Genomic DNA, 11,236 nt, shown 5'->3' with positions numbered 1-11,236 from the left:
TGCCCAATGGAAGAGAGCTACAAAGTGGCTAGTCTGGCCTTGGGTACCAAGTAACTGAAGGGACATTCTTCCAGACCTCAGGATACCTCCCAAAGGCATGGAAACTCAGTGAAGGCACCCTCTTGCCTCAGGCTCCCAACCAAAGTCCAAAAGGCCTCCCATACTGCTTGATGGGGTTGGGAAACAACGAGAGAAGTCATGGAAGAGACCATGAGCCTTAGCTTACCCTGAGGTTGGTTTGTCTATTCACTTGACCATTTCTTAAAGAGTCCCAGTGCCAAGGTCCTGTGCTGCCCATAAAGAAGAGGCCCACACATCCCAAGAGCAGCCAAAACCAGCTCACCCATTTATTTGACTGAGAACATTAAGGAAGACAACAAAATTAAACAATCTTTAATAAAATTCCTATAGAAAACTCAGTCGCAGGGCAAATACTCAGTTCTCTTTCCCATGTCGTTGAGGATTGAGAGCTCCCAATAGTCTTTGGAGAATAAGCAGTAGTTTTGCTGGATGTTGCCAGTGCTCAGGAAGAGCATCCATTTACACATTCAAACCAGTAGTTCCTATTGCACATATTAACATTTTCTGCCATCTAGCACCCTAAATATATGGTACCTCAACAAATAAATTAAAGAATTCCATGTGGCATGAAACATTTCAATTTGAACTAATATCCTTGAAAAATCACATTATTACAAGTTTTAATAAATACAGTAAGAACAGCTGGCATTTTACTAAAATACTGAATTTTAGGCCTGGAGTTTATTCCATAAATAGTTTCCTTTTCATTTGCTTTCTGTCTTGGATACATTTGCTCAAGTATTATGCTCTATGAAGTGAACTCTTTCATAGATACCATGTAAAAACTGTATTAATATGTGCCTCATTATAGAAGCAGCTGGAAGAACTGGATCACATAGTTAACTAAAAAGTAACTTAGGAAAAAGCTCTGCTTTTGTAAAACTTTAAAACACAGGCTGAAGAAAATCAAAATAACATCCTTTTTATATAGAACTCCCACTAGAAATTTTATAAATATATATGCAGCATAAATTATATTTGCCTCACCAAGTAGATTTTCATCAAGTCTGGCTGGGATGATGCTATCACAGTAGATAAGTATCAACAAAAGAATTAATGTTTCCACAGGTTTAAAAGATTTTTGAAAAATCATAATTTCAAATTATATTATAATTTGTAGTTTCCACATTTAAAAAGGGAAGAAAGAAAGCTTTCTTTTAAGCCTCATTTGGAAAGTAAGAACAGCTACTAGTCCCCAGGTGTGGATAAGTTGGCTGAGTGATAACACTTGGTCACAATATGAAAAAGAAGTATTTACACCTTTCCAGAAAAGTACCAAATACTTAAAAAAAAAAAACAAAAAACAGAAAGACAAAAAACAATCTCTAGTAGCATTCCTTGGCGTGCAAAGTCAGCAGGAAATGATTATCCATAATGTTGACAGTTTGCATGATGAATCTTGGAAGCATTCAAAAGCAGAGGGTGGTCATCAGGGATTGTTCAGATTAGGTTTCTGTGGGATGCCATTGTTTTTAATTTAACTCTGGGTTCCAGGATTTCATTCCCTTTATAACATCTCTGGCAGGGTCACGTTCAATTTAGTGCAAGTGCAAAATGAAAACTAAACGAAACCAACAAATACATTAGGAGCAAAGGCTGATCGTTAAGATCTGTAGTCTTTCCGAACTGTGTGGGCCATCCAGTTCACTTTAGTAGTCCAGCTTTCCCTGAGTGCCTCATCAAATTTTTGCTTAAATTGCTTGAGTGCTTCTTCTTCACTCTTCCCTAAGGCAAGAGAGTCCTGAAAATGAAGGGAAAAAATCTGATTTTATATATTCTCTGTAGTGAGGTGCGAATCTCAAAGTCTACAGGAGGCTGACTTGGCCACACAGCATCCCCCATGTCCTTATTCAAATACCATTTATGGGAGAGAGAATGAACACCAAGGTATGGTGATAATATGACCTCTGCCAGAGGCTTTTTGAAGATGAAATGAATTTATGATTACTGCAAGACAACTACTGAGCTGCTTGTCACTACCACTCCTGGGTAAAACTGTCTCACAGGAAATGACTTTGTTCCATTCCCTTTGAACATCTGAATGAAATAGGTAGGTACGGCTGAGCTCTATGCTCACAAAGTCCAATTTACAAATAAAAGAGGTTTATACCTTAAGATACTGTATATCCTTGACTGATGTGAGCTCAGGAAGCCCTGCAGTCAACATCAGTGCAAAGAGAGTGATGAAGAGATTCCCATGCCGTCGTAAAATCAGATATGCATCCTCACAACACTGGCGGAACCTTTAGTTGATGCAGCAAATCACAAGAGTATGATGTTAGAACGGAAATAGCAAATTTCATAAAGGAAAATGAGAGATATAGCTAGACTTTCCATAAGAGCTGGAAAATTTCTACTGAACTAAAGGTTCGTTTCTGAGTTTTACCCTTTTGAAAATTGTCCCAGCACTAAAATTTACATAAAATAAATCAAGCTCTCTAAAACCACACATGTCTTTTTCAAAAACAAAATTAAATAGAAATTATATGATAAAAGGCAATTTAACACTTAATCTAGGCTTTTTAATTCTATGTGTCACAAAAATTAATTATAAAAAAGTGGTGATTATAATCCATAAGGATTTCTAACCATAATTCTAGATTCTAGATTTGTGGTCTGACTCCAGAGACTTAATTTCTTTAATGTACCCCAAACCAGTGTCAATGAATTTGCATTGTACCTTTCTATCATCTTGCCTTCCCTCTCTCTCCTCTTCAAGCTGGTCATTCAAGATGACCACCCAATCCTATCTCCCTAATTTTGCCAAAGAGGAAAATGGATCCAGAGTTATACTCTGCAGAAACCCATGCGGAACTGGAAATGATACTAGCAATCATTTGGTAAGCATATGGATGAGTTGATCACATCATGTAACATCTCTCATTATCAAAATATCCCTGAAATATAATTATTTTTGTCTCCATTTAAAATGAAGTAAAGACAAGATGACAAGTAATGTGCTTGGAAACCTACAAACAGCAAGAAATAGATCAGAGATTACAAAGTCTTTCCCTGAACCCTGACTCTCTTACTGCACTTCACATAGAATGACAGCAAAATGCCAGTCCCTCTCAGCATCTCACTATCAAATGTCTTAACAGTTTCAGAGAATTTTCTAATACAGGTAAAAGGTGGTACACTATTGGAATAAAACAATAATTTATTTCAAATTTCTAGCATTTTTTTTTTTTTTTGCGGTACACGGGCCTCTCACTATTGTGGCCTCTCCCGTTGCGGAGCACAGGCTCCGGATGCGCAGGCTCGTTGGCCATGGCTCACGGGCCCAGCCGCTCCGCGGCATGTGGGATCTTCCCGAACCAGGGCACGAACCCGTGTCCCCTGCATTGGCAGGCGGACTCTCAACCACTGCGCCACCAGGGAAGCCCTCTAGCATTTTTTTTCTCTTCTTTGAACCAGAACAGGATCTGACAGGCAAGTTCCCCCAAAGCCTCCTGTTAGCAGACTGACTATCTCCCCAATCTAAATATACCTCTCAGCTAAATGCTAGTCTAGCTGGTCAGCTGAGAAAACATTAGATGTGTTTACGCTGACACGAGGACAATACTCACCGGCCAAACTTTTCCGTGTTTCCTGTTTTTCCTTGTTGAATCACATGAATGAAATCATAGGTAAGAATAAAAGGCACTCTCTCCCTTTTAATGCCAAATTTAGACTTGAAATTTCCAAGAATATGTCCAAAGTCAATGTGGAAGAGCTGGAAAACAAATGGGATTTAATTTCCCCTTTTTTTCTGGTGGGTTCCAAATAAAAATGCAAGGCCTCAGCAGTCCTAGACGCCCATGCACTACATCAAATGGAGTAGTATTAGAGACACTACACGGTCTCCTGGATCATTTGGGAAAAGAGTGCTCTGACATTCGAAGGTCTTTTATATTCAGTAATAACCCTGATATTAAACTGCATATACACAGTGGGAAAGATGAATCGTTAAAAAGAAAAATACATCCAAATAATAAACATGTTTGATTTTAAAAAATCAAATAGTTTTACACACAGAAATAAAACAAAGAGAGAGTACATCCTTGCCCCACCAGTTCCCTCACCACCTTAAGCACTACTACTTAGAGGTAACTTCTTCCCACCCGTCCACGTGTTTTTCCTGATATATGTCTCCATTTTTCTAAATTGTATGTTTGTAATTATTTTTTACTTCCTAATTTTGGATTATTATGGAAGGTAAAGATTTAGTACTCCTGTGCTGATGTCATGCCTCATAATGCAACACATTATATCATAATTTCTGGTTAAATCAATATCCAGTGTTTACTGTTCGAAGTACATAAGCCATGTGGTAATAGTATACTATGATTACACTTCCTTTTCTTGCTCATCTTTTTTCTTGACAAAACTATTTTTTGTCTTAGTGTTCTATGATCTGGTCATTAATTCTTCACAAAATCTTAAAAATCTAAAAATCATTTCACAATGGTTTTCCACATGGTCCGGTAATCTGTTAGCTCCTGTCTGGGCTGGCTGTTCTCTAAGCCTGCCAAAGAACCATCACCCTGTGTTCAACCTTCACTCTCCTCCCATTTGCAGTCCCTGTTTCCTGGGTTCCACATCATTTCTCTTTTGGTGTAGACCAGGCTTTCTCACTTTTGGCATTACTGACATTTAGGCCCTAAAATTCTTTGTTGTGAGGTTCTATCTTACATACACTATAAGATGTTTGGCAGCACCCCTAGCCTCTACCCACAGATGCCTGTAGAATACCCCCTCCCGCATCCTGACAACCAAAATTGTCTTCAGGCATTGACAAATGTCCCCCAAGGGCAAAAGCACCCCAGTTGAGACCCTTATTCTCATGGATGCCCTTATTCTGGCATCCTCCTGAAAAAAGATGCAGAAGAGATACAGCTTTTGAAACCTTATGTTTGAAAATGTCTTTGTTCTACATTCATACTGAAAGTCTGGTATAGAATTCTAGGTTAGAAATCATTTTCACTCAAAATCATGAAGGCTAATTCCCACTGTCTTATACAGTTTCCAACGCTGCTATTTTAGAAGTCAAGTCTTTCTAACTCCTGAACCCTGGTAAGTGGCTTGCTGTATCTCTGGGAAGGTTTTAAGACCATCACTTTATGCCTGATGCACTGAAATGTCACGGTGAATGGCCTTAGTAAGGGTTTTTTCATCTACTGTAAGGGAACTTCCGTGCCCTTTAGTCACAAACATCAGCTTTGGGAAATGTTTTTGTATTATTTTTGGGTAAGTTCCTTCCCTTCCTCTTATGTGCTACTTCTTTCTGTAACTTTTATTAGGCTAGATGGTGAACCTCCCTGGACTGATCCTCTATCATTTCTGGATCCTCTTTCTTCTACTTATCAGATATCTTGGTCCTCTTCGGGATATTAAAGGGCAATACATTGCCTGGTGCCTAAAAAACAGAATCTGGGCCAAACTGCCAGGATTTAATGCTGGTATGTCCACTCTCTGTTGTGTCAATCTTCTCACCTGTAAATGGGGATAACACTACCACTTACTCTGTACGGTTATCATAAGGATTGAAGGAGTTAACGTATATAAAGAACTTAAAGAACTGTGCTTTCCACAAGTTAAAGAGTTCAAGAAATGTTAGTTGATCTTTATACTTCTATTTTATTTGTTCCTCTTTTTAATTTCTAGGAATTCCATTTTCTAATTTTTTAAAATAGAATCTTACTACTTCATAGATGCAATATCTTTCCTGTTTTTACTTCTTAAATCATCCTCTGTTTACTGCAGGTACTGTTTTCCCGGAGTTCTTCTTTCCCCCTCCCCCCATTTTGCTTGATTTGGTCTCTTTCATGGTGGAGGCTTTCAACAAATGTCTGATAATCTTTGGCTGACCATTCATATTTAAGGAAAAAAAGATGAATGAAAAATCTACGGACATGGTAGGATTGTTGATCAGTGGGCTTCCTTGCAGAGTATCTGGGGAGAGACCTCAAAAGTCAGCATCTGTAAGCCTTTTCACTGGAACTGATCAGTTTTTCTTGAGAAGAACCATGTAGTCTATTGCAAGAGTGGGAATATACACCTGGTTGCTACTGTTCTTGGAGCAAAGCAAGCAGAAATGGCTGGGAATCATACCATTTATCATGCCAACTTTCACTCCATCCCTATTTTTAATATGGCATCTTACCCTTAGCTTCCATAGAAGCTGTTTGTCCTTGAGTCAGAAGAATTGGTTTCTTCAGAAAATAAATCCTCTAGCCCTTCTTGGAGTTGGGAAGGAGATATAAGCACCTAATTGCTCCATATATAAACTGCCAATCAATCCTGTTTTCAGCCTCTTCCCCTTTCCCCACCTTCAGCAGCACCTAGTGCCCCTGATTCCAGAGCTTTCCTCAGACTGACACACCCTTCCACAAGTAGCCATTTTCTCAGTTATGCCGAGTCAATGCTATTTTTCCATTTTGCTTTTGCTCATCCCCAAATCTGTTGATGTCTTTCACCCACTGTTGGCCTCTTTTCCTATTATCTTTGACTTCTTGGATTTACATATTTCTTATTCCTCAATATATTAGAAGGGCATCAAGAAAGAATGGAGAAAAACCTGTGTTTCAGCTTGATTAACCAGAAGTCAGAGGGAATCCTTTTAAGTGTGAACACAAGGTTCAACTCTCAAAAGCTCAAGCCAGAACTACCCAGATCTCCAAGGAGGTGTAAAACTCTGAGTCCCACCTAGGGCCAGAGTTCACAGAGTGACTCAGAGTCTTTACTCTGGAATGCCCCTAGTGTCAGGGAATTCTAAGGGTGGCTAAACTGAAAAAGTCTCAAATTATTCATCTGTCTTTGCTTAATATTAAAGAATTTACAAACAAAAGTCACTCTGAAGAATAAGAAAATTTTCACTTCAAAACTAAGAGCTTCTTTATATTATATAACCTGGTCTAGCTCCCTAGCTACCCCAAAATGATATTAGTCATACTCCGTATCGCCTTACTCCCACAGATGATTATATTTGATATTCTAAAAGAAAAAATGCCTCAAGTGGGGTTTGTCTCAACTTTTTCTTTTTTTTAACACTTATCTTCTTTAAAGTTAATACATCCTGCACATTATCTGCTCCTTCTGCTCTTAGGCACATAAGCGTCCCAAATACAATTTCTTATATTGAAGGAATAGGTCACTTGTAAATAACCTAAATAATTTTTTAAACATTCAAATAAATGCTTATCACCTAACTTCAAGCAAACAAACCAATATATGAAGCAGATGGCATATGAAACAAGGGGTGGGAAATAAAAGGAAAGACAAAGGCATGACTGAGACTCATAAAGAATCTGAGTTTCACAAGAGATTGTGCTGCACGTAAGTAACAGCATCACTGAGGCCCTTGGCACTCTGGGAAGTTGCTTACCTGGCCAGTTTTTTTGACCATGATGTTATCACTATGTCTGTCACCAATCCCAAGGACATAAGAAGCTACACAGTAGCCGGCACAGGACAGGGTAAACTCCTCAATGGCTCGGTCCAGGTCATCCCTGAATAAGAGAAAAAAATAGGAGCAAGGAAGGTTTTCAGCCTCCAAATGTGTGGGACGGAGCCAATCCACACTTCTGTTTCCTTTTTAATGTGAGAACAACTGCAACACAGAGCTGCCAAAACCATATAAGGAGAAGATGCTGGATCAGCCAAGAGTGAGGATGATGATCAGAGGAGCAGGGCAGGGAGGAGTCAGCAGGCTTGCTCAAAGACATCAGGTAACTGGACATCAACTATTCAAACTGCTGTGTCCTGGGGCTCACATTTCTGTGGGGGACGGGGGTAGGTTCATATGCATAGTAATGAGAGGAGACCATCAGCTTGGCTGAATGATGCTGGGCTTTGGAACATTTTTGTAGTTTTGACTGAAGACTAGAATTCCATATTTAAGAGTTAAGTATTACAGTGCCAACCATTAAAGTCACTGACTTATATCAGAAGTAACTAATATAGACCCTTTAGGGACAAGGCCCTAAAATCAAAATTTGAAAATTAATTCTCACATACAAGTTCTTGGATTTTATTTATTTATTTATTTATTTACTTTTGGCAGCATTCGGTCTTCACTGCTGCATGCAGGCTCTCTCTAGTTGTGGCGAGCAGGGGCTACTCTTCGTTGCGGTGCATGGGTTTCTCATTGCGGTGGCTTCTCTAATTGTGGAGCATGGGCTCTAGAAGCGTGGGCTTCAGTAGTTGCAGCACACAGGCTTCAGTAGTTGCAGCATGCGAGCTCAGTAGTTGTGGCACACGGGCTTAGTTGCTTCACAGCATGTGGGATCTTCCCAGACCAGGGCTCGAACCCAAGTCCCCTGCATTGGCAGGCGGATTCTTAACAACTGCACCACTAGGGAAGTCCAAGTTCTTGGATTTTGCCAATGATAACATTTAAGTCTGACTTCAAAATCTTCAGCCAAAAATACTTGCAGTGTTTTCCCCTCACTGTGAAATTCCTTAATTTCCTATGTATTAGGGCTTTTCCAACACAATAATTGTAAGTAACACAATTCCTAGCACTGTATTTTTTAGTTTGGAAAGATCAGCCTACAAACTCATTTACTTCTATTTTAAAAATCTATTGAAAATTTACTTAGGTTCATACATTCACATAATTATGGAAGTTCATGCACTTAAAAAGTTATATGTTATTTGTTAAACACTTAAATTCTTAGATTTTTAAACTACTGCCCAGCTCTGAAATTTGATCTAGATGAAGCAGAATTCAATGCTAATCTTCTGCAAGATTTTAGGAAGGCCTATTTGTCATTTTGATCTAACCTGAAATGAAGCAATAAATAACACTAATATTTCCTCTAGGACACTGATGATTCTAACTGTGAGAACAGTTATTTGTTTGGCAGTTTGTTCAGAAGAATGATAATCAAACAAAATACACTAACCCAGAACACTAACCCAGAATTGTATTCTTTAAGCCAGTTCAGAAGGGCATCTTTGTTGAAGGCTGCTGCTGCAGCCACATTGCTACTGTTCAGCTGAATGTCAGCAATTGTTTCAGAGGTGCTCACAACTTCAATGAGGCCAGAGTGGTCTCCTGTTGCTAAACAGCCATAAGGCAGCATCCTGAAAAGAAAAAAAAGGGGCATAAAGAGTCACATGTGTATGCTATCCATAAAATGAAACACTGACAGAGTATGTTTTTTCTTTGATTTTTAAAAAAGTTTTATTACTATTGATAACCTTGCCATTACTGTATCAGTCATATAGACAAATATTAGTTCCACTTTTTCTATTAGAGTGTAAATACCTTAGTGAACAGATGGAGTAATTTACTAAACTTCAATGTGCTAGCTAAATGTATAATTTGTTATCTAATTATTCTGGTGAAATATTCTATTTGTTTGTGTAGGTGGACACAAGCACATCAGATAAAGGAAAAGTCTTTCATTTTTACCCTAAATTTTGGGGAAGGGAACCACCCTTTATGTAGCATCTAGTAGATGCCACACAGCAGGCTAAGCACTCTACACGTTACCTCGGTTAACAACAACTCCATCCTTCCAGTTGTTCAAGCCCAAGACCTTGTAATCTTTCACTTTTCCTCTCATGCCTAATATTTACGTACCTTGAAAATGTACAGAGTCTAAGTAGTTCTCTGTCTCCACCCTTCCTTAAGCTACCACCCTAGTCCAGGTCACCATCAACCCCTATTCAAAATTCAAGTTTCCTAATTAGTCTACCTGCTTCCACAGCATAGTCTGTTCTAAATGCAACAGCAACATAATCCATTTAAAATATACTCATATTATGTCATTCCCCTGATTGAAATTTCAGCCATGACTTCCCACCTAAGTGAAAGCCAACCCGCTTGTTGTAGCTCACAAGGCCTTCAATCTCGTCCCCCTTCACCTCTCATAGTATCTTCCACTTGATCACTTGTTCTTACTATACTGCTCCATTGCTATTCCCCAAACATATCAGGTACAATATTCCCTCATTCCTTTATCTGTGTTATTTTCTCTACTTGGAACATTCTTCCCCAAGACATCTACATGGTTTACTCCCTTACCACTTTGAAATCTTTGCTGAAATGTCACCGTCTCAGTAAGGGATTCCTGAATCATCCTATTTAAAATAGCAACACAGTGACATACTAACTGCCATCTCTTCCCTCCTTTATTTTCCTCTATAGCCCTCAACACTATCCAACATCCTGTACATTTTATTTATGTGTTTGTTTATTGTCTGTCTCTACCATTAGGATGTAAATTCCATCAGCCAGGGATAATTTGTTCACTGTGTATCCTCAGTACCTGAGAATGTGTTTGGGCACAAAGCAGGCACTCAGTAAGTATTTGTGAATGAATTAAACAAACAATAACAAAATCCCTATAAATACGTAAATTCCCAATTTTATAAACAAGACATAAAATTAATTTGCAAAAAAGTCATACATTTAACCAAGTGGAAGATCTAAGACTTAAAACTAGGTCTGAGTGGCTCTAAAACTATCTTTTTAACCTAACACAGTCTACAGAGTCACTGTGTAAGAGGTCTCTCAGGCTGCTTCTTGTGCCAAATAATTTTTGCTAAATCTATAGGTAGGATTTTGCTTTGCTTTGCATTTATATGATCCCTAGTGCAAATAAGCATTTTCTCAGGTCTCTTTTAGCCATTTTATGTAGAATTTCTTTTGTGAATTAGCTAATCACATACTTGGTCTATTTATTAGAGTTTTAAACATTTTCCTTAGAGATTTATATGAGTTCTTCATATATTAATATTATCCTTTTCTCACTTTGGTTGTCAACATTTTCTTCAGTTTTCTAAAAATGGTATTATCACTAGAGCAAATACAAAATGGAATAAAATACCTCGCAAAGTTCAAATAAAAGTCAGGTGACTACAGAAAATGCAATGGATGCAATTCACGGGTTCTATACATATATGAGTGCAGCTATGTGCCAAGCATTGTGTTAGCTGCTGGTGACACAGAAATGAGCCAAAAATGCAGTCCCTGCTCTCACTGATCAGACAAACCACAAATGCACAATGTGCATGTGATCAATGGATAAATGAGAAGTGCCAGTAGAACGTGTCAACAGTCAAGAAAGATCTCTGTGAGGAGGAAGGACATGAGGGACAGAGGGAAGTACAGGGGGAGCAGGTGAGGGGAAGAAAGAGTCAGTGTTGGAAAGACCATGCAGAC

At 38.6% G+C, this 11,236-nt stretch overlaps 1 protein-coding gene across 2 annotated transcripts in view; it reads right to left on the bottom strand.

Annotated features, from left to right (window-relative positions):
• Window positions 1-369: 369 nt before the first annotated feature.
• The window catches only part of PIK3CB (phosphatidylinositol-4,5-bisphosphate 3-kinase catalytic subunit beta), a 188,474-nt gene continuing 177,607 nt past the window's right edge, over window positions 370-11,236 (bottom strand). For both annotated transcript variants that reach the window (XM_082654636.1, XM_082654637.1), the window contains 5 exons: window positions 8,983-9,150; window positions 7,448-7,571; window positions 3,651-3,796; window positions 2,192-2,324; window positions 370-1,822 (listed from right to left, as the gene is read on the bottom strand). In XM_082654636.1, coding sequence (XP_082510762.1) covers window positions 1,685-1,822; window positions 2,192-2,324; window positions 3,651-3,796; window positions 7,448-7,571; window positions 8,983-9,150 — 709 coding nt within the window. In that variant the 3' untranslated portion in view covers window positions 370-1,684. The remainder of the gene's footprint in view (window positions 1,823-2,191; window positions 2,325-3,650; window positions 3,797-7,447; window positions 7,572-8,982; window positions 9,151-11,236) is intronic.

This window comes from Grampus griseus, assembly GCF_964374135.1.
Source record: "Grampus griseus genome assembly, chromosome: 5".
Classification (NCBI taxonomy): Eukaryota; Metazoa; Chordata; class Mammalia; order Artiodactyla; family Delphinidae; genus Grampus; species Grampus griseus.
Note: the sequence above shows the minus strand (reverse complement) of the source record. Positions and strands in the feature narration are given on the sequence as shown.